The following is a 21429-nucleotide window of genomic DNA, read 5'->3' on the forward strand; positions in this document are numbered from 1 at the left end:
TTTTCATTCGTACGGTTAATTTTCAATTTATAAATTTCAGTAAATATGAAGCAAAGCAGAGTTTTATGTTATCGTTTATTCTATGCCAAGGAGCGAGAGCCATAGAAAATGAAACCGTTGCGCTGATTGGGTAATGAACTTACGTATGAATGCAAATGTCTGATTGGTTGAAAACGAACTGAATGAGAGAAAAAGAGTCGAGAATCAAATGAACGATCCTCTGATTGGTTGAAAATGAGTTGAGTCGAATAAAAGACTCACTGAACTGTTTGCCTATCTCTTAGCATTAAAAGAATCATAAAGCCAAATGAATCGATTCTTTTGAACTGTTTCCTATCCCTTAACATTGATATCGGCTCAAAGAGTTGATTTGGATTTCCAATCAGTTCTTTTGAGTCGTTTTCCTATACTTTAACATTGCATTCGATTCACTGAACTGTTTAAATGATTCATTTGAGCGGTTTTATATCTTTTAACATTAAAAGAACTGTTTTGAGAAACGAATCGATTCTTTTCGCTATTAACTTTTTTTCTAAAATTTAAAGTTGCCTTCAGAGGGATGGGGGTTATGAAAAGGGGCAAGTAACTAAAAATTTTCAGAAAAAAAAAACAGTTTTTTTTTTTTTTTTTTTTTTTTAACGAAAAGATAAAAAAAATATTTATTTTTTTAATGATTGAAAAACTGTTTATTGCGAAAAATGTGAGTATTTAGAGTAAATATTCTTTTACTGCTGGGGGGAGGGATATTTTTAATTATTTCATTTATTTATTTTTTCCCCCTTTTTTTTTTTGTTAGGAATACTTTTAGACAAACTTATTGAATATCAATTCATATCCTCGCACTTTTTCAAGTTTTAATTTTTTAAGTTTTAAAACGCAATTTAACTATTTTTTTATTTTGTTTCACGTTATACAATTTGAATTTTTTTCATTATTATAAGTGAATTTACCGTTTTATTTTTTTGCGAATATCTTTATTATTCATTATTGGTCTTTATATTAACAATTTTTTTTTAAAAAATAGTTAGTTTTTAATAAAATTGATGAATCAAACAAATATTTAAAAAAAACAAAAATATTAAAATTCTAAAAAAATTATTAGCATTGCCTAGATTAGCAGTTCCTAAATGGTGTTTCGCGGAACCCTTGGGTTCCGTTTAGAATTACAGGGGTTCCACTAGTTAGTACTTTTTATAGCCACATTCAACTGGACCACCCTAGTGGAACATTCTGCTTTTGAACCCTAGAGCCAAAGATCTAGATTAATGGTTCCCAATTGGTGTTCCGGGTAGCCCTATGGTTCCGTGGAAAAGTTACAGCGGTTACACGAGATAGTACTTTTATAGCCACCCAAGTAGAACATTCAACTTCTGCCCCCTAGAGTATAGGATCTAAAAGAGTGGTTCCCAAATGGTGTTCCATGGAACCCTAGAGTTCCGCCAAGAATTGCAAGGGTTTCGCTAATTGGTACTTTTTTAGCCACATTCGGCTGACCACTTAACTGGAATATTTTGCTTCTGCACCCTAGAGCCCAAGATCTAAATTGATGGTCCCCATTTGGTGTTCCGGAAAGCTCAATGGTTCCGTGGAAAGGTTACAGCGGCTACACGAGATAGTACTTTTATCAGGTGTTCCGCCGAAAGAACGTTAATTATTTAGAGTTCCATGGCAGAAAAATATTGAGAGCCCCTGACCTAGATCAACTAATTCAAATACTAAAACAGTCTAAACTAATTTGTACGACCACCTTTTATAAGGACTTCCATTATAACGACCATTAAAAAAAGAATCAAAGAATGAATTCATATAACCGTTCATTTTAGTGAATTGATTCTAAAGAATCGATTCATTTAAATGAATCGATTGGCACATCACTAGTCGTTTCGATGTAAACAACAGCCTATCCCCGCTTACAGGTGACGCTATGATGTCATTTGCTTACGCTTTACTTCCTGGAAATACCATAGTTGCAATCTATCGACTACTTCACTGCAAGAAGCCCTCAGGCAAAACTGTGCGATTTCTATGATTTAACATTAGGGGATTTCGCTGTCTTTAGATGTTTGTGAAAAACAAATCGTAGATCATTGAACTTCACAAAACCAATGATGTGGGTCAGTGTTTGTGTATTAATGATTTCTTGAATTAAATTTTACCATTCTTTTTGTTTCCTATACTTTAAATATTTTTAGGGGTTAGTGATTATTGTATCTGATTATTGCTTTTATTTCGTTTTTTCTTTTTAAATTGAAAAAATGTTAAAAGAAAATTTTGTCAAATATTTATAAATTTGTGGACAATTCTTATGGGGACTTTGTGAATGATTTTATATTTTAAAAATTCTTAATTTATTTTACAGAAGAACTTTCGAATTGAGTGCATATATGTTTCAAATCCTAACTATTAATTTTATTCAAAATAAATGTTGCTTTGTTTACATTGATATAGAAATTGAATTTTAGGAATTTCTATTTATTTATGTAATTTGCTATCACTTATAAAGATGTTACAATAAATGAAATAATTGTGGGTATTTTGCATAAATGTTCTGTGTTAAATATGTTAAGTGATTGAGAATTATTCTCTTTAACTGGTTCAGTTATATAGCACCCAGGAAGCTTCTGTAGCTGATGTGGAGTTATTTTCGTATTGGTACCTATTTGCGCCAACTACAATCACCAAAGAGGTTTTGAACTTGCAGAAATAAAAAATAAAAAAAAACATGTTGTGGTTTGCCCGCAATAATTATGAATTATATCCTTCTAGTTGCTACTCTTCTATGATGTTTTTTTTTTTATTTTTTTTAAAGTTTCTCATGTACTACTGCCTTAAAGTGGCCGAAACTAGACATTTATTTTTTGCTGATTTTTATTGTGAAATTCTTGCAAATACTGATCTTACCAGCTGCAATAGTAAATTGCGCTAATCACCAAAATGGTTGGTAGGTCTTAGTATCAATTAGACAGTGGTGTGCTAGTAACGAAAAAATAAATAAAAAATAGGGAAGGTGACAAATTTAATGTGCTAGTAATTTTTAGCTAAAATATTTTTAATTTGTTGCAAATATAAGAATAGGCTGAAGGATTTTGATGTATTACTGATTGCAGGTGAGGCAAACAAATTCTGATACGGAATATCTCCAGTAGGGAGGATTTTAGTATTGGTAATTATAGTAAAATAATCGCTCACCAAGTCTTGGCGACTTCCGTGCAGTTTTTCACTAGTAACTAAAAATTGGAAAAGTACAGATAGGGACCAACTCTAATGATAAAACTCGTAGCCACCCTTGGTTCTACATATTTATTTTGTAATTTTTAAAAGTTCAAAATCGCTATGGCACTTTAGTCATTGTAGTTAACCAATGCAGAAATATCTCATTCTAATTTAACTGGTTAAGGCAATAGAAAATTTAGAACTTCTTCAGAGATAGCTTCTTCAAATTCTGTATTTTGAGTTAATCACCTTATGTGATGTTTTTTTTATTTTTTTTTTTAAAGTTTTTTTATGTATCAATATCTCCTTTATGCAGTTCTCATTAATTTGTCAAAAAAATAAAATGTCGTTCCTGAAAGTAATGATGGTTTTGTAGGCATTGACACAAATAATTTTTCTCGAATAAATTTAAATAAATTCACTTATTTTGTCTCTCCTAAACAAAGCATAAAATGTTAATGATAAGTTTTGTGTCTGATGAGAAGATTAAAAGTTATCTGCCTTTAAACATACTATCCAAAAGGAAATAAAATTTCATTTCATACATATTTTGTCATACTTCTAGCTGAGATGCCAACTTGTTCCATTTTACTAACAAATATTTTCTAGTAATCGTAATATATTTAAGCTATTTTTAGTTTATTAAATTTGGTGTAAAGGTAGTTTTCCTCCACTATATGTGAAATACTGAAAAACTGTTATGAGGTTCCCGTTAATTGCAGTTTTCTTTTGAGGAGAATTTTTAAAAGGTAGCAAAATTTTCCAATATTCTAAAATATTTACTTTTATTTAGCTACCATCTTTATAGAATCTTTTGCTAAAAGTGGAACAGTTAACATTGTTAGCTTGGACAAAGTGAGTTTAAAATATAATCCTTTAATAAATAACTGTAACTTTTAAATAATTTTGTATTATCATGGATCAACAGACGAATGATGAATAGTTTGTGTTATTGGTGTCTATAGATGTATATGTTTATCAAAATTGATTGCTTTCTCAATAGTTGACAGTTATGCATAATTACTAGATTGATTACATTTACTGTAGCATACATAAATAATTGTAATTTGCTTTTCTTTATAGCTCTTTCATTGGTGACAATTTTTGCTGGCTGATGTTTTAGTGCATATCTGAGATCTGAGAAAAAATTTTAATGGTAATATTTTTTCTGCTCATATTCTGAAGCAAGAAAAATATTGAAAATTTTTCGTTCTTCTTTTAATCAGATCTTTAACTTGAATTCTAATGTAAATATTATAGGTAATGTATAGAACCAGTCTAAGTTATGGACTCCCCTTGCCACAAAGTCTGAGGCCGTCTGGTGCTATGGCACATTTTAGGGAGGGTAGCTTCACTTTAGGATTAATTCAACGGACAGAGGAAAGAGATTTCCTTTCTCCCACCGGCCCGAGCCAAAACCACTCCTAAACAGTGATCCCTCACTCCTACTTCAAATAGTCATACCTCGTTACCATGGTCACCGCCACAGGTTCAGGCGAATGTATGGAGGAGTTCTTATTTTAGACAAACTATAGCAATTTTAGACCTGAAAATAAGAGTTTTTTCTAATTAAATTTCAAATTTAAACTGAATATTTTATCAAAAAAAAATGATCTACAGTAGATGGTCAGTTTCTGTTTTGCCTTTTCTATTTGAAAATTAATGAAATTACTAAGTATCATAAGAGGTATTTTCAAAAAAAGTTTCAGCAATAAAAAAAAAAAAAAAATATTAGCATTATTTTTGACTCTTAAAACGGGACTAACCTTTATAGAATAAAGAAAATAATTACAATTTTAAAATGAGTTTTTGTCCTTTAAGTGAGCAAGTTCTTTAATTTGTAATCTTAGAATTAGCTGTATGCATAGATCATAAATTTATTCCACCAACTCTTTAAAATACAAGATGTTTGTTAACATCATCCAGATATTTCTATACGTTTTAAGTTTAATTTCTATAAATTTAAGTTTAAAGCTAATTGTATAGGTTAATTATATGTATTAAGGTAAAATATCATTTTAAAATGTTAAATGAAATTTATAGGTAGATGAGCAACTTATTTGATAATGATATATGACTTTTTTCAGAAACCAGACAACAAAAATAAAGATGGCTATTCTGAGCTGGACAATGAGATCAAAATTGAGAGTGAAACAAAAAATTCTTCATCATTACACATTATTTTCATAGTTTTAGTTATTGATCTCTTGGGTTTCACTGTAATTCTTCCTTTATTGCCTTCTATTTTCGACTACTATGCTGCAAATAAACAAGTAAATTTTTATTTACTATTTAGCACTATCTTTGCACATTTTTCTCACTCAGATTTTCTTTTTTTGTTACTGTTTTACATTCTTAAGTATATATGTTACCGTTAAAGTGTTGAAATCAGTTATTGTGCAGATTATTTGGCTAATAGCTAATGTACAGATTAACTACGGTGATCCAGTAAACTGTTAAAAAGTTATTTATTTATGAAATTACTTAGGCAATCTGCAAACTATCCAGATAATCTAAATATTACCTACTAGGCATTCGCTAAAGTGAAATTAGATCTTCAGGGGTCTGTCTAGGTTTTTCTGAGAGGTACCTATTTTGTGAAAATTTAGACATAATTTGTAAAAATTTGGGCATAATTTGTGAAAATTGAAAATTATATTAAAAAATGAACACAAAAATATGTATTTATCGTTTCTTACAGGATACAAAAATAAAATTTTAAGAAAAAATATTTTGTGAAACTACCGTTTTTCCTAAAGTTTAATTAGTGAAGATACAGCTAAACGGTATTAAATTTGGTGTAGACAAACCCCTGATCGTATAAGATCTTCAGGAAATACAGACAATGTTTCTGTATGCTTAAATTAATATGTTATTTATTTTTTGCGATCTAAAAAATGAACTTCTTACAATCAAAATATTAGTTTTTAGAATGGAAGAAACAGGTAATGTGCACATTTCTTAGGTGAAATATAGAATCTTTATTCCACACTTAAAAGGAGCATTTCAGTTAATCTGAAGACTAGCTAGGTAATATGCACATTAACGGCTCTTGAGTTTTAGCTGTAACACATACATGCATTAATACATTAATTTCCTTTGTGTTAAACTATTCCTTTTGTATCACATTGAAAATAGATAAGTTATGTGTAACTTTTTGAACTAAAACAAAATTATTAACCTCATATGAAAGGGTAAAATTTAAATTGGTTAATATGGAATTAGAAGACTATATTATTCTATAGCAATTAGTTATTGTATTTTACTGAAAAAGAATTTGTAATAAAAATTTTTTAATTTATTAAATGGTTTGATATTAAACTAATGTATTTAAAAAATAAATAAAAGTCCAATAAAATAACGGGAAAAAAGATTAGAAACTGTGTGAATTTGCTTTTATCTTGCAATATATGTACATATATAAATAATATTTATATTTTTCAAAAAATTGGGATAAAATATTATAAATATAATTAAGGTTTTAGTTACTTTAGTTTTACATATTAACCCGTTTTTAGCAACTTAATATGTGTTTTAAAAGAGAGATAAAGGAAAGTGTAGCTGTGTTATTTTTCTATTTTCTCTTCAAACAGAAATAATTAACTAAAATATGTTTGTCTAATCTATTTTACGTTCAAACATATTAGTTTCTAACAATTACTTAACAGATAAAATATTGTGCTATTTTACATATTCTAATAGCCAAGAGCAGTGAACTAACTAGTGTATCTAATCTTTGTATATGCAAGTTTTAAAATTTAAAATAAAATACTTTATAAAATTATCCGATTTCTTAAAGCAGCGGTTTCCAATTCTTTTTTCAGCTACTGAATTATAAATGATTAAAATTCTTTTGGTGGAAACATGACTTTTAAAAAAACATTTATTAGCATATGTAAATAAGCTAAGCAAAAAAAAAAAAAAAAAAGCTACAAATTAATTTAGAAGCAATTTATGTGGAGAATGAAATTTTATCATTGTTTCATCAATAAAGTCTTAAAATTAGGTTTTGTGTAAGGCTGTTAAATTAGCGAGTCTGTAGCGCCTTTTAGTTTAATTGCAATCTTTTAAACGTTTGTTTTTATTAGTATTTTTTAATCAGTTGAACTTTGTTTAGGATTATCTATATCATTGGATGGAGGAAAAAGTACAATATGTTCAAAATATGTTGGGATCTCCAACTTCCTTCAATAAAGTCTTATTTGCAGGTTTGTCTCTCTTATGTATCACTTGCTTACATTAAACTCTAGTATATATTTTTCTACAATTTAGTTTTTTAGTTTTTACTACAATTATTTTAGTTTGTAAGCTGTTCTTATGAATTCTGATTCTTATCCAGATGTAGATATGACTATCATTGCATATAGAATGAACTTTGTTGTTTGAGACAAATGTTGCTCAAAATGGAATTCCGAGTAAAATTGAAATTTTTTTCCAGAAGTACAGTGCTTTATTTTTTAGTTGCAATAACTTTTTCAAAATATTATTAGAAAGTAATATTCCTATTTTGTTGCAATTTTTTGATAATATTTTTGATAAAGAAAAAATTGATTTTACACAATTCTTTAATAAGCACTTATGTTAAAAATAATATAAATCAAAGTATAATGAAATAGTAATAGTTTACAATCATAATTTGTAAAGCAATAAATTTTTTTTTGCATAAAAAATTTCTCACGTGAGAAAAATTTTCCCATGGCTTTTATAATCTTACAGTATGAATTCTTTAATGTTTAAAATGTTGGTAACATTCATTTTTGCTAAGTACTAGAATTGCATTTAATGTTTTGCAACAAAACTTGATAATTAGAAATGTTCTGTGAGTATTGTTGAATATAAACAAATAGCAAGTTTTTATTAGCAAAATTACTACCAGTTTTTTTTTTAATGATGAATGCAGTTTTGCATTCTAAAATATAAAAAAAAAGTGTTCGAAATTAGTAATGAACAATTTTTACCTTATGGAATAAAAATTACTACAATGTTTTATTCCAACTTGTATACAAATTGTTCTACAATGGCCTTGATTTTTCTGTGATTTATGTCGCAGTTTTGAACACTTTCTGTTTATTATAAAAAAAGTGTGTGTTTTTCTTCAGGAATACACATAGTTTTCCACTAGTTTTTTATACAGTTATCCTACGAATTTCAACATGTTTTTTTATAATCCTGATATTTTGATATGATATTTTGACACACTAATTTCGAGTTGTGCTATTGAGCAATTTTTTCTTTTTTATGTGCTCAATTTGTTGTGATGAAATTGTAAACTATTAGTCTTGTTGTTTATATTTTCAACTGTTCTTATGTTGCATTTCTTCAAGATTTTTAAAATTCCAACGTTTTCAATAACGAATTCCGAATAGTTTTTTACTTCTATGTGATACTCCATTTTCAATGAAACATGGTAAATTCCTCTGGTCTTTTGAATTATTTTTCACCTCTTATTTGTAAAGATTTTATTTCAAATCCTACTGTGTTCAATATTAAAATAGTATTGCAAGTAATTACTTTTTAACTCACTTGATTTGCGATGATTTCATTCTAAATCCACATGGCTTTGTGGATTATTTTTTCAGCAGTTATTGCTACAGATTTCTAATTTTTAAATATGATATTATCAATTGTATTTTAAAAATATGATAATTTTAGTATACATGAATTTTGCATCGTCCATCTAATTTAAAGTTTATTGAGCAATTTTCTTTGTCACAAGACGAAAAAAGAAAAAGTGTTCAGATTTTCGAGATTTTACCAAACATAAATTTTTTTCTTTTTAGCTTTAAATACAACAGTGCTCAAACGATGAAATACTTTATTCTATTTCGCTAAACTTATAACCTTTTTTAATTATTTGAGTTTGTATAAAAATTTATTCTTAATTATAAAGTATAAAGCACAGTGGACTGATCGTTAAGACACGGTTCCCAGCAGATTACCGAAGTCAAGCATCACTGGCTGCGGTCAGTGTGCGGGTGGGTGACCACTTGGATCAGTCTGCGTAGGGACCGAGGGTGTGCGGTATTGGTCCTCATTAAACTGTGCTACCGTAAAGTGCTCGACTTCGCGCGCAGGTCGTCGGGCTACCGAAGCGGGGGTGCCATCCCCTCCGCAGAGGATCAAAATTGTGATGGCATGTCTTCGGATCATCCTCCGGGATGTTTCCCAGACCGTCGCCAATAGCCCATTGTGCAGCTCTAGTGCGACGTAAATTAACAACAACAACAACAAAAATTTTAATTTGCCTTTTTGTAAGTTAGTCAAAACACATTTATCTTAGCACTACACAAAACTACCTCTATTAAAAAACAACCTCTTTGAAAAAGGAAAAACATCAATTATGAATTATTGCTATTGCAAAACATTATTGTAAACATTGTCATCTCAATTGTGGTAATCTTCAACTCCAGAATGTGTATGTGAAAAGGTTAAACATATTTTCTGTATTAATTTGATTCATATCACTTGTTCCTGCAGTATTATTATAGTTTTTATTGTTTTTTAAAAGTCAAATTTTGTTTTTTATTTAAAGGCCTTCTAGGCTCAGCATTTTCTGGACTTCAGTTTCTTGTTGCACCAATATTTGGATCACTTTCAGATGTATATGGACGTAAACCAATCATCATTTTATCAATGGTAGGTCAGTGTTACAGTATAGTTATGTGTTGTTTGTATGTTTAATGTATATTGTAAAATGTATCTTTTAAGGGGTTTTTGTAAATATTTTCTTAGGGAGACGGGAGGGGGTGCAACCAAAAAAAGTAGTTTTAATATTTTGAAAGATTATGCATTAAAGGCCTTCTAGGCTCAGCATTTTCTGGACTTCAGTTTCTTGTTGCACCAATATTTGGATCACTTTCAGATGTATATGGACATAAACCAATCATCATTTTATCAATGGTAGGTCAGTGTTACAGTATAGTTATGTGTTGTTTGTATGTTTAATGTATATTGTAAAATGTATCTTTTAAGGGGTTTTTGTAAATATTTTCTTAGGGAGACGGGAGGGGGTGCAACCAAAAAAAGTAGTTTTAATATTTTGAAAGATTATGCATTAAAGGCCTTCTAGGCTCAGCATTTTCTGGACTTCAGTTTCTTGTTGCACCAATATTTGGATCACTTTCAGATGTATATGGACATAAACCAATCATCATTTTATCAATGGTAGGTCAGTGTTACAGTATAGTTATGTGTTGATTGTATGTTTAATGTATATTGTAGAGTGTATCTTTTAAGGGGCTGTTGTAAACATTTTCTTAGGGAAAGGAGAGGGGTGCAACCAAAAAAAAGTAGTTGTAATATTTTGAAAGATTATGGAGAAATATATTTTGTTTTCATTTCTGAAAAATATTTTTACTTCTGTGCTTTAGACATTTTTTCAAAGCCGCTTTAATAATTTAAATTAAGCTTCAAATACTAACAAAGTTTGAACAAAAGTTAAAATTTTAAACTTTATAATTCACAAAATTAATAAAAAGCATGCTTTATTTAAATTTTTTGAAATAAATATGTTATTAGCACAAAAGTTAAAAATTAATTTTTAAAATTATATTTTTGCTGTATTTTTAACTCTTGTGTTTAGTGTGTGAATCAGAGTAGTTTTAATGTAGCATGTATTCATAATTAAAATAAAGATAACATTTAAAGGAAAAAAATATAATTTTTTATTTATTGGATTTTCAGGGAGTGTTCAACTCATGTACTGCCATGCTTATTTGTAAAGCCTAAGAGCTGTAAAAATAAATAAAATAATTAAAAATGGTAAAGGTGGTTTTTGGTAATGCTTATTTATGATGGCGACAATGGAGGAGGACTCACCTCCCAATGAGGTGACCGAGTTTTGATGCAGATTCTGCATCGACCAAAGTGTTGATGTAAAATACTCTCAGGAGTGGACGAATCATGTGATACCTTTTACCATTCAGTTATCTGGTTGAACAGGTTTTCGTGGTTTTCCTCACCATATAAGGCAAATAGGGTTAGTTTAATCAGGAAGTCTTCACCGGATTCTAGTTTGTCCTAATGCTTGATGTAGGAGTTAATTTGTCTTCTGGGCTTAACTCAAATTTAAAAGGTTATGGTGTTGAACATTGATAGTCCTAAACCTGAAAATAAGTCTGCTGTTTAATGACGGTTATAAAATAAAATAAAATTAAATTAAAAAAAATGCTTACATAAGACACTACATTCCTATTCCCTTTATCTTTAAAAAGTGCCTTTGTGAAATATAGTTAAATTAGTGAGATATAGTTAAATTAAAAAAAAGTATAAGCATAAATGTAAACATAATGGGGATTTGCATTTATTTTAAGACAAAGGGAGAGGTTTAACGTTAAAGTAAAGCATGTTTATGTGTTTCAAAGCAGTTCTTTATGCAGTCGAACCTTGATACCACAAACTCGAATGAGAAAAAGGCAAATTAGATTTTTATAGTGTTTTGATTCGTGCACACTGTTGATATAAGTTATTGCACACTGTAATAAATTATTAATAAAATAAAATAAAATTATTAAATAGGGATAAATTATTGTTAAATAAAGATAAATTATTTAAGTAACTGTTAAATAAAGATAAATTATTTAGGTTACTGTTAAATAAAGATAAATTATTAGTTTTGAAAATTATTGTATCATAGAATAGAAGCTAGCTAATTTCTTTTTAATTTGTGTGTTCCTTTTTTTAAAAATTTTCTCTGTGTATATTTTTATTTGTTTCTATAAAAAAAAAACTTATTGTCTCGTTATTATTACTAATACCTTGTAAAAGTAAAACAATAAATAATGAATAATGTGTAGAGTGATTGTTAAGTAAAAAAAAAAAAAATGGAATATAAATAGGAGTTGAGAATTAAAATATGAATTTTCCCATTTATGTTGCCTTTTCTTCTAATTTGCTGTTTTTGCTTTTTTTTTAATAACCATTATTAAGTCTATCATATTTCTTTAATAATATTTTTTATGCTCCACTTTTATAGTTAAGTTTTTTTTTCTTTTGTGAGCAATTATTTAATTTTGATATTGTGTGTTTCTTTCTTTCTTTTTTCTTTAATAAACTTATTATTATAACTGATACCTTGTAAAAATAAAACAATAAATAAACAACATAACAATGAATAATTTGATTTTGATAATTTCTTGTTTTCATCAGTTTTTTTATTATGACGTGACACTTTTAACATAAAACTTGTTTGTATGAAAAACTGAAATTTTTGACACTCAAATATCCAGAATTTTGTCTTTCTGGAATTTGCCAATTCCTACTTATTTTGGATAGTCAAATTTTATACACATTATTACTCTTTTGTAATTGTTTTTATTAACCATAATTTATTTTTCTATTTAAAATTATACTGTTATTCACATATTTTTTTCTTCTTCCCCAGATTGGTGTTGGAATTTCACACGCTGTTTGGTGCGTTTCAAATAGTTTTTATATATTTATTATTGCAAGAATAATTGGAGGCTTAAGCCGGGCAAATATTTCGCTTTCCACGGCTATTGTCACTGATGTTTGTTCAAAGCAAAAACGAGGCAGAGGAATGGTAAGCATTTTTGATTTCATTTTTCTTAGTCTTTTTTTACATTAATAAATATTTTCTGCTTAAAATTATCGTTAGGTAAACAAATTTTCTTAATAAATGCAAAGAAATTTTGATTCGTGCAATTAGTACCAGTGATTAAAATTATTATTTAAATATATTTTTTGCTTAAATTAATCTTTGGCCAAACAATTTTTTTTAAATCAATATAAAGAGTTTTTGGAATCTTGCATTTAAGTTCCTGTGATTGTTCTTGTTATTATAATATTATTAAAAATATTATTAAAATATTATTTATTTACTTAAAATTATCTTTGGGAAAAATTTTTTCCTAAATCACTGCAAAGAGTTTTTGATTCTTGCAATTTAATTAGTTTCTGTGATTGTTCTTATTATTATTATGTGATTGTTCTTATTATTGCTAAAAAGTTATTAAGAAAAATTTTTCTTCTTCAATTTTTACTATTAGTTCCAGTGATTGAGGTATTATTAAGAAATATTATTTTATAACTACCTTTTTGTCAACAAGTTAGTTAAGTCATTGCAAAGGGTGTTCGATTCACTCTATTAGTTCTAGAGTTTTATAAAATTAGGTTGAAAGTAGAAATAACTACAAGAAGTTGCCTGTCATATTTAACATCCTGTTATGTTTCCATAATGTTAACATTTTCATTTTTACATAAACAGTATTTACATGGTATAACAACATGGTACAATAACAGTTATATTTACTTGGTATAACAACAGTTCTTATTCTTTAAAGAGTTATTTAGACTTGAATCCTTTCTTCTTTTTTTTAAAGTTCTTTTTAAAACAGATTAAAATCTTGTTTATATTTTATGGAATTTCTTATAAAAAAAATTTTGTTACACACTTTTAGAATAAGTTTAATTTTAGGCAAAATGAAATATTTTTCAATGAAAGATTTTTGATTTTATGTCTTATTTCTACAAACCTTACTTATCACATGCCAAATAATTATAGTTAAATATTAAATTATTTTAAACTTTCCTTAGAAATTAATTTTTTTCCATAGGTCTCAGTTTTTTTATCTATTCAAATATGTTGGGAGGAGAGTAGTGTCAATCAATACATATATCCCTATTGTTTATGGGCTTTGACAATTTGACAAATAAAAAATCTCAGACCAAGTTATTGCATTATAAAATAGAAGTCAACTAATTTCTTTTTAATTTGTATGTTCACTTCTTTTTGTCTTCCTCTTTAGTCATACAATGGATCAGTTTAAAAAAAAGTGGGGTATTTCAGATTTGACAATAGTTCATTAACCTTTATATCAAGAAATGTGCTCCTGTATATGTTACCCTGAAATTCATTGAATGTTAACTTTTTCTGTAAAAATCTCGTTGATAAATGTTCAAAATTCAGTCCTTAATATCATTATTTTGTTCTTACATCAGAAATTCTTGGCATGCACCAGTGAATGTTGATAGAAAAGGTACATTATTTGATATTGAATATCAATTTTTTTGCTGGTGTAAGTGAAAAACAATGATATTTAACAGAAATATTTCATTCAGCATATACTTTTAGTCAGGGCTCGAAAAAACTCAGAAATTTTACCCGTCCCCGAGGACGGCTTGTCCAACAATGTACCCGTCCTCCTTTGAAACTAACCCGTCGCTTCTAAATAAATAAAAATATAATTTTCTCTTATTCATTACAAACATTTATATAAATTGCACAATGAATTAGTAGTTACTAGGATTACATTATACAGTAATACGCATTACATTAGTATATACTAGGTTACTAATAGCAACCTAGTATTTCTTTTATGAAATAATTTATTTCTTTTATGAGATAATTTAAATGACAAAGGTCAAGTTATCTGGAATGCCAATTTATCCGAGGGTACTGCGTTTATTAAAAGAAGCAAATATGACGTTTGCCAGTTCCACAACCAAGCCAATGATTTACTGAGGTTTCTTCACAGAAATCTGAAAGGGGTTTTCCATTTAGGTAGATGTTCATAATTGCGTTTATAACGCTACTTGTTTAAGGTACGTAATGTGTTTTTTTGTAAGTTCAATGCTGAAAAGCCCCTTTCAACCACTGCAGTACTCCCAGACAGAGAAAACATCAATTCTTCCATACGCAGTATGTTGCTGTATATCTAGATTAGAGGGTCATTTTAGAAGTGAGGAGCTAGACTTTTGTAGGATAACAAAAATTGAGAAAATATCACGAACGTTAGCGGGAAAATGGCCGTCTGCACGGACGTCAGATTCGAGATATTCGTTGTCCGCGGGGAATTTTTGACCGCCAAGGACGGGCGGTTTTTCGAGTCCTGCTTTTAGTATACGTTGAATCTTTTTGCTGGTGTAAGAGGGAAATAATTATATTTAACTAAAATATTTTTTTAACTTATACCTTCAATGCATGTTGTCAACATTTGAATGAATGTTAATATTTCCCTCTGTCAGAGAAAAATGATAAGATTTAACGAAATTTTTTATTCAACTTAAACTTTCAGTGTATGCTGAATTTTAATGTTTGCTAGTATAAGAGAGAAATAATAATATTTATTTAAAATATTTTTATCAACTTACACCTTCAATGCATGTTGTCAATATTTGAATGAATGAGTGTTAATTATTTACCTCTGTAAGAGAAAAATGATATTTAAAGAAAATATTTTATTCAACATTTGCTGGTGTAAGAGATAAATAATGATATTTAACAACTTTTTTTTGTTCAATATACACCTTCAGGGCATGTTGAATGTCAACATTAGCTGATGTAAAAAATATGAGTAAATTTAATAAATATTTTTGAACTTTCATGATACCTGTGAATGTGTGGTATTTGTCAACATGTACTAATTTTAGTCATTTACAGTAACATATGCTTTTGATTTATAGTTATGATGCTAATTTTTTGTTTAATATTCTATACTTAGGCTTTAATTGGAATTGCTTTTGCAATTGGATTTATCATTGGCCCTATGATAGGAGCTGTATTTGCAACAAGGGCTGTCCAATCCAAACAAGTGTTTTTCGTAGCTCCTGCTGTTTTTGCCCTGGTCATGACTGTTATTGATATTGTTATTCTTATATTCAAGTTTAAAGAATCTCTGCCAATAGAGAAGAGAGTACGTAAGTTTAAATATTATTGTTATGAACCTCATAAAAAAAATTCTTTTCTCCTTTAAATACTGAATATCCAATTGCCCAGATCTTATCACTCTGTTATTAATCCAGGTAATTGCAGTTTCGAAAGTATTTCAAAAAATACATTCATTCTTTTATTATTTTATGAACATTTTAATGAATTTTACAGTTGGTGAGAAATTAGTCTCTAAGCTGAAATATTTTCTTTTTCTTACTGTACATAGGCACATAAATTACCAAACTTTTATCCTATTATAAGATACAAGTTTCAGATTAAAAAAAATTGAGTTAATATTTGTTATAATATTTGTCAGGTACTTTTTAAATTACATGATTTGATTGCTGATTAAGCTTTATCTTTTAGATTAGTATCATGAAATGAGGGTATGTTTTACATTTAATGTTTCATTTTCTACAGTATTTTTAGGATTATTATTTAATGTAAATCGGATTGCAATTCTTCTATCCTGTTGTTAACACAATATTTTAAGATACAAATATTTTAGACTTGTTGAATTTTAACTTACTTATTATTGTATATTTTTATGTATAGTAGTATTTTTCTTCTTCTGCATGTAAGAAATATAAACTTTCATTTTATTGTTTTTAAGCTTTTTATATATAGTAGTGTTTTTCTTCTTCTGCATCTAAGAAATAAAAACTTTCATTTTATTGTTTTTAAACTTTAGTTTTATTTTTTTATCTCATCAATCTTTACTCCATTGCAGTGTTTTTTTTTGTTATTGTCTTATTTTTTTATGGGGTCTACTTGTCTACCTTAAAATTTTTTTCTCTCATAGATTTTATACTTCTTCAATAGAATCCACTTATAACAGATTCCTGATTTAATGAGCATAGCTGCCAACTCTTTCGGTTTCCCTGGAAGATTTTATTTTCATATTTAAAGAAATAGCGAAACTCATGTTATTCCGTTAAACTTTTCAAATAATATAAATAATTATAAATGAGTTTGACCACCACTATATATAAATAATTACAACAAATATATAAAAGCATAGTTTTATTTTGTGCATAAATTTTTTTTTGTACTGACCTACAATTCGAATTCAGTGAGTAACCAATTTTAACAAGCATTTTTCTGTTTCCTGAGTCCCGCATTATATGTGGGTCCTACTGTATTTACATTATTAATGTTTATTTTCTATTTTTATTTTTGTATATTTAATTTATATTTACATCTTGATATTTTCAGGCTTCTTCAGTAGGTCATAGTTTATCAGAAGCTTATCGATTCATTTACCCACCTTCTTTGTTTTTGTTTAGTCCAGTTGTTGACATTAAAAAAGAAGGTATGCAAGCATGTTTTTTAAACTTTATGCACTTTTGTTCTTGAGCTCTTGTACAGTTAATTGTTTTAACATGCTTTGAAATTTCTCTATATTTTGTATTAGTAATTGAGAAATGTAATAGTAAATAAATGCACAATGAAAATACATAAAGAAAGGAATGTAAGAGAATTTGAGAAATTTTAATTGTCCCTATTTTAATAATTATTTTCATTACAAAATGATAATTAGTATAAATGTTAAGTAGTAAATTTTTAATACTAATAATTGAAAGATATTCATGGAATGTATTTCCAAGTAATAAATACAGTTGAAGATTTTCTTAACACAAGCTTTGAAACAAGGTTTTGCATTTTTTAGAATTTTTTATGATGTAAATAATTTCACATATCTTTAAACTTACTTACTGAACATGGCAATAATAGTCTGGAGAAAATCAGTCTTAAAATACTTTAATACTTAATACTGTATTTAATGCTTAAATACAAATACTTAAAAACAGAAATAAACACTTAATTTTTTACAATTTAAGTATTTATTATTTGCAGAAAAAAATTGAAATTATTCTGGAGCATTAGAACAAATTACAAAAAAGAAAAAAAATTGTCAATTTTTATTTGTGTATCTTTTGAAATAGTTACCTCTAAGCCATACCTGCCAAGTCTTCTGTTTTTTAATGAAGAATCCTGTATTTTACAACTATCTCTTGTTTACCTCTGTATTCAAATTTCTCTGTATTTGTTGAAGAAATTTTTAAAAAATATATTTGCTGATAAAATAATTGATGATGGCAAAAATACTTCTCTTATTCTTCAGCAGATGGTGCTATTATCAGGCAGTATGTTGAGTGTTTATATTTTAAGTAATTATAAATAATGCTTTAAAAAAAATCTTATTTAGAGATTAAGAATTATATACATAATTTTTACTTCACTAACTGTAAGTACTTATAATATTTCAAATTTTTAATTTCTCTTTTTGACTTACATGATTATGCATGATGTATCAAAACTTTACTTGTAGCCTAAAATATGTCACTAGTAAAATCTCTGTTATTTTATTTCTCCAATGTTGGCAGGTATATCTAAGCAAATAATTAAGCAAATAATATAAAAAGTTAATAGTTCTTGCTTAGTTACTGAAACTTCTTAATTGCAATTTTTATTGCTGACACCTACAAAATTAATGTGATTTATGGGGTATTGCAATTTATAGAATTGTGTTATGTAGATCTTCTACTGTAATAAAGTCTTCTACTGTAATAAAGTTTTAGAAACAATTGAATCTCGTTTAACCAAAAAGTCACAATTTATTTACTGTTTTAATACCTTTTCTTTACCAATACAGATATGAATTGCACGCAAGGAATTCTAGTCACCAATTTGATGAATATATGTTTCCTGAAATCGATCAAATCTTCGGCAAATTAACGATTTGGCGAAAATTTTTTTTGTTTGGCAAACGTATTGGCGAATGATATTTTCTAGCGAAAAGAAAAATATATATTCCTATCAATCCTAAAAAAATGAAAAAAAGGTCGAAGGCAATTTTTCTGAACAAATTCTGTGTTTTTTATTTGATTACAGTAATTTCTGTTCAATATGTTGCATAACCGATTATATTAAGTCTAGATAATGTAAGCAACATGAGAGATTATGTAAGTTTGAGGCAAACCACCATAAAATACTCACTACCACGTTCGTTATCGGATTATGCGATGTCATGTGACGAAATTTGTTTCAGCAGTTTGTGTCAATAAATCAGATTAAGTGGTGGCAAAACACATACTATCATCTAACTATTTTTTTGAAATTATGTCTTCTTGTGACAATAACATATACAATAACATAATGTTGCTTAAGGTTTATCCTTATATTTCAGCTCTAGTCTAAGAAGTTATCAAAAATTAACCCCAACCTATTCTTATTTCTTTTCTTTAAAGACAACACCTGCATTTTTCCTCCTCTCTTCAATTCATTAACAGCGAAATGACTTTTGATTTGAATTTGCATTTTATAAAATAATTCAATTTATAATAAATTTGTATTTTGATTTGAAGTTTTCTATTAGAAAAAATTAATCATAAAAAATTGTTAAAATTTGCCTTTGGCTAAGAATTTTGAAATTTGGCTTATTTCTGGCTAACATTTTGAAGTCCTTAGGACGTGCCCTGTATTTCAGTACGCATGTAACTTTGCATTGCTCATGAAACAAAAATTTTAATTTTCAGATGACTTCCTTTGGTATGTTATTCAGAAAAATGATTTATTAACTTCTAAATAATTCTGAACTGTGAATTTTTAAGAAGTAGAAATATTTTTTTAAATACTCAATTGTACTGAAAAATAAATTGTTCTATAATAATTATTTAATCATATCAGTACTTCTTACATTATAGCGATACCTTGTTGTGATTTTCGGCAAAAGTGACAGTTGACTTTTTTTTTATATATATTATTTATGTGTGTGGGGCCATTCAATATGTTATGCAAGCATATTTTTAGAACTTCTTAACTCCTCTTAAGGTGCAACAACCCTCTTTGTTTTTTTCTTTAACTTTTACCTTTTGAAGCAGGGTTCGTGATTTTTTTAAAAAAAATCAAAAGAATCAGATTTTTTTGATTTAAATCGGATTTTTTTGATTTAAATCGGATTTTTTTGATTTAAATCAGATTTTTTTTATTTCTATTCAAATACAGTGTAAGAACTTTAATTTACGATTAAAAAAATTATAAATGTTTAATCAAATTAAATTAATATTAAAACTATATTGTAACAATATTTTAGAAGCTCTAACTAAAATAATTTTTCATTATAATACATGGCTTTGAATGCATAGCAACCATTTTGAAACAAATGCATGATTAAAATTTAAGGACTAGATGAAATAGAGAATTTAAAGAATACTTCAGGGGTCTGTTTGGGTTTTTCTGAGAGGTACCTATTTTGTGAAAATTAAAAATTATATTAAAAAATATGGATTTATTGTTTCTTACGAGATGCTAAAATAAAATTTTAATAAAAAGTATTTTGTGTGATTATTCTATCATTTTTCCTAAAGTTGAATTTGTAAAGGTACCGGCTTGGACAGACCCCTGTGCTTTTAACTATTAAAACAAAGATTCAGTTAGCAAACCATAACTTTAATTTAAAATTGTGATTTCTTTTTTTTTCTCTCTTTATTTTTAAAATGACAAAATAAATGTAGCAGACTGTGTTTATAAATGTAGTCATTCATCAATAAATAAATAAATATTTAATCTATACATTTTTATATTAAAATATTCATTTTTAATTCTATATCAAAATAGATAAGTTAAGCTAAAAAATTAGAAAATCTATGTATTCATTGGAATTTTTTTTTCACAAAATTTCTTTATAGAAAATCAGATAATGTATAAGATACTGTAAACATATTATGAGAAAAAAATACCAGTTAATAACCCTACTGCATCAAATAGACTTCGAAAGAGTTTAAAAGGGAAGAATGACACTATATTAGGAAAAAAAAACATCTGAATTCATCAGCCCTTTTTTTTTTTTCTTTTTCTGTTTTTGGCATATTAGGGTAATTTTTTTTTTAATATAACCTCAAGCTTCAGAGATATGCATTTTCCACCAATAAAATATGATGCAGATTTTAATTCACGCTTTTTCATTCAAAAGGTAGAATTTTAATTAACATTATTTGTATTATTTTTTGAAAAAAATTCATGTTTATTAATTACTTTCTGCAGCTATGCAAGTCTATATTAAGACAGCATTAAATGTTTACTTTAATCTGTACTTTCAATCTCAAGAATCAAAAGATTTTTAAAAATGTAATTTCAAATGTGTTGGAATTTAACACACACCTAGAAAGTAATTTCGTTAACTAAAATTAATTAATGCAGCATTTTATTTAAATTAAATTTTAATACTAAGAAAGGAAAATAATAATAAAAGTATCTAAAATTTAAAACACTGTTTTTTAACTTTTAAAATCAATATATACAGATTAAAAAAATTTGTTGATTTAAATCAATGATTTTTTTAAAAAAATCATTTGATTTAAATCATGATTTAAATCGTGATTTAAATCAAGTTGATTTAAATCAACGAACCCTGTTTTGAAGCAATCTAATTTTAAGAATTTCAAAATTAAAATGAAATAAAACATGTAACTATGTTTAAAACAAAATGTGTCTTTTAATTTATTTATAAAAATTTGAAACTTGTTTGATGAAATATTTTCCAA

The 21429-nt window shown here is 27.2% G+C and overlaps 1 protein-coding gene across 4 annotated transcripts in view; it reads left to right on the plus strand.

Annotated features, from left to right (window-relative positions):
• The first annotated feature begins 1908 nt into the window (after positions 1 to 1908).
• rtet (major facilitator superfamily domain-containing protein rtet) overlaps positions 1909 to 21429 on the plus strand; it is a 28001-nt gene continuing 8480 nt past the window's right edge. The window contains exons 1-9 of one of the 4 annotated variants that reach the window (XM_087160938.1): positions 2089 to 2194; positions 4007 to 4068; positions 4297 to 4369; positions 5301 to 5486; positions 7331 to 7421; positions 9746 to 9849; positions 12596 to 12754; positions 15675 to 15866; positions 17099 to 17195. In XM_087160938.1, coding sequence (XP_087017064.1) covers positions 4367 to 4369; positions 5301 to 5486; positions 7331 to 7421; positions 9746 to 9849; positions 12596 to 12754; positions 15675 to 15866; positions 17099 to 17195 — 832 coding nt within the window. In that variant the 5' untranslated portion in view covers positions 2089 to 2194; positions 4007 to 4068; positions 4297 to 4366. Of the gene's footprint in view, positions 2195 to 4006; positions 4069 to 4296; positions 4370 to 5300; positions 5487 to 7330; positions 7422 to 9745; positions 9850 to 12595; positions 12755 to 15674; positions 15867 to 17098; positions 17196 to 21429 lie in introns of all 4 variants that reach the window. The other 3 variants (XM_087160937.1, XM_087160939.1, XM_087160936.1) reach the window with 3 other exon arrangements.

The sequence above is a fragment of the Parasteatoda tepidariorum genome, chromosome 4 (genome assembly GCF_982258835.1).
Source record: "Parasteatoda tepidariorum strain Cologne lab strain chromosome 4, Ptep-v5.0, whole genome shotgun sequence".
NCBI classification, from domain to species: domain Eukaryota; kingdom Metazoa; phylum Arthropoda; class Arachnida; order Araneae; family Theridiidae; genus Parasteatoda; species Parasteatoda tepidariorum.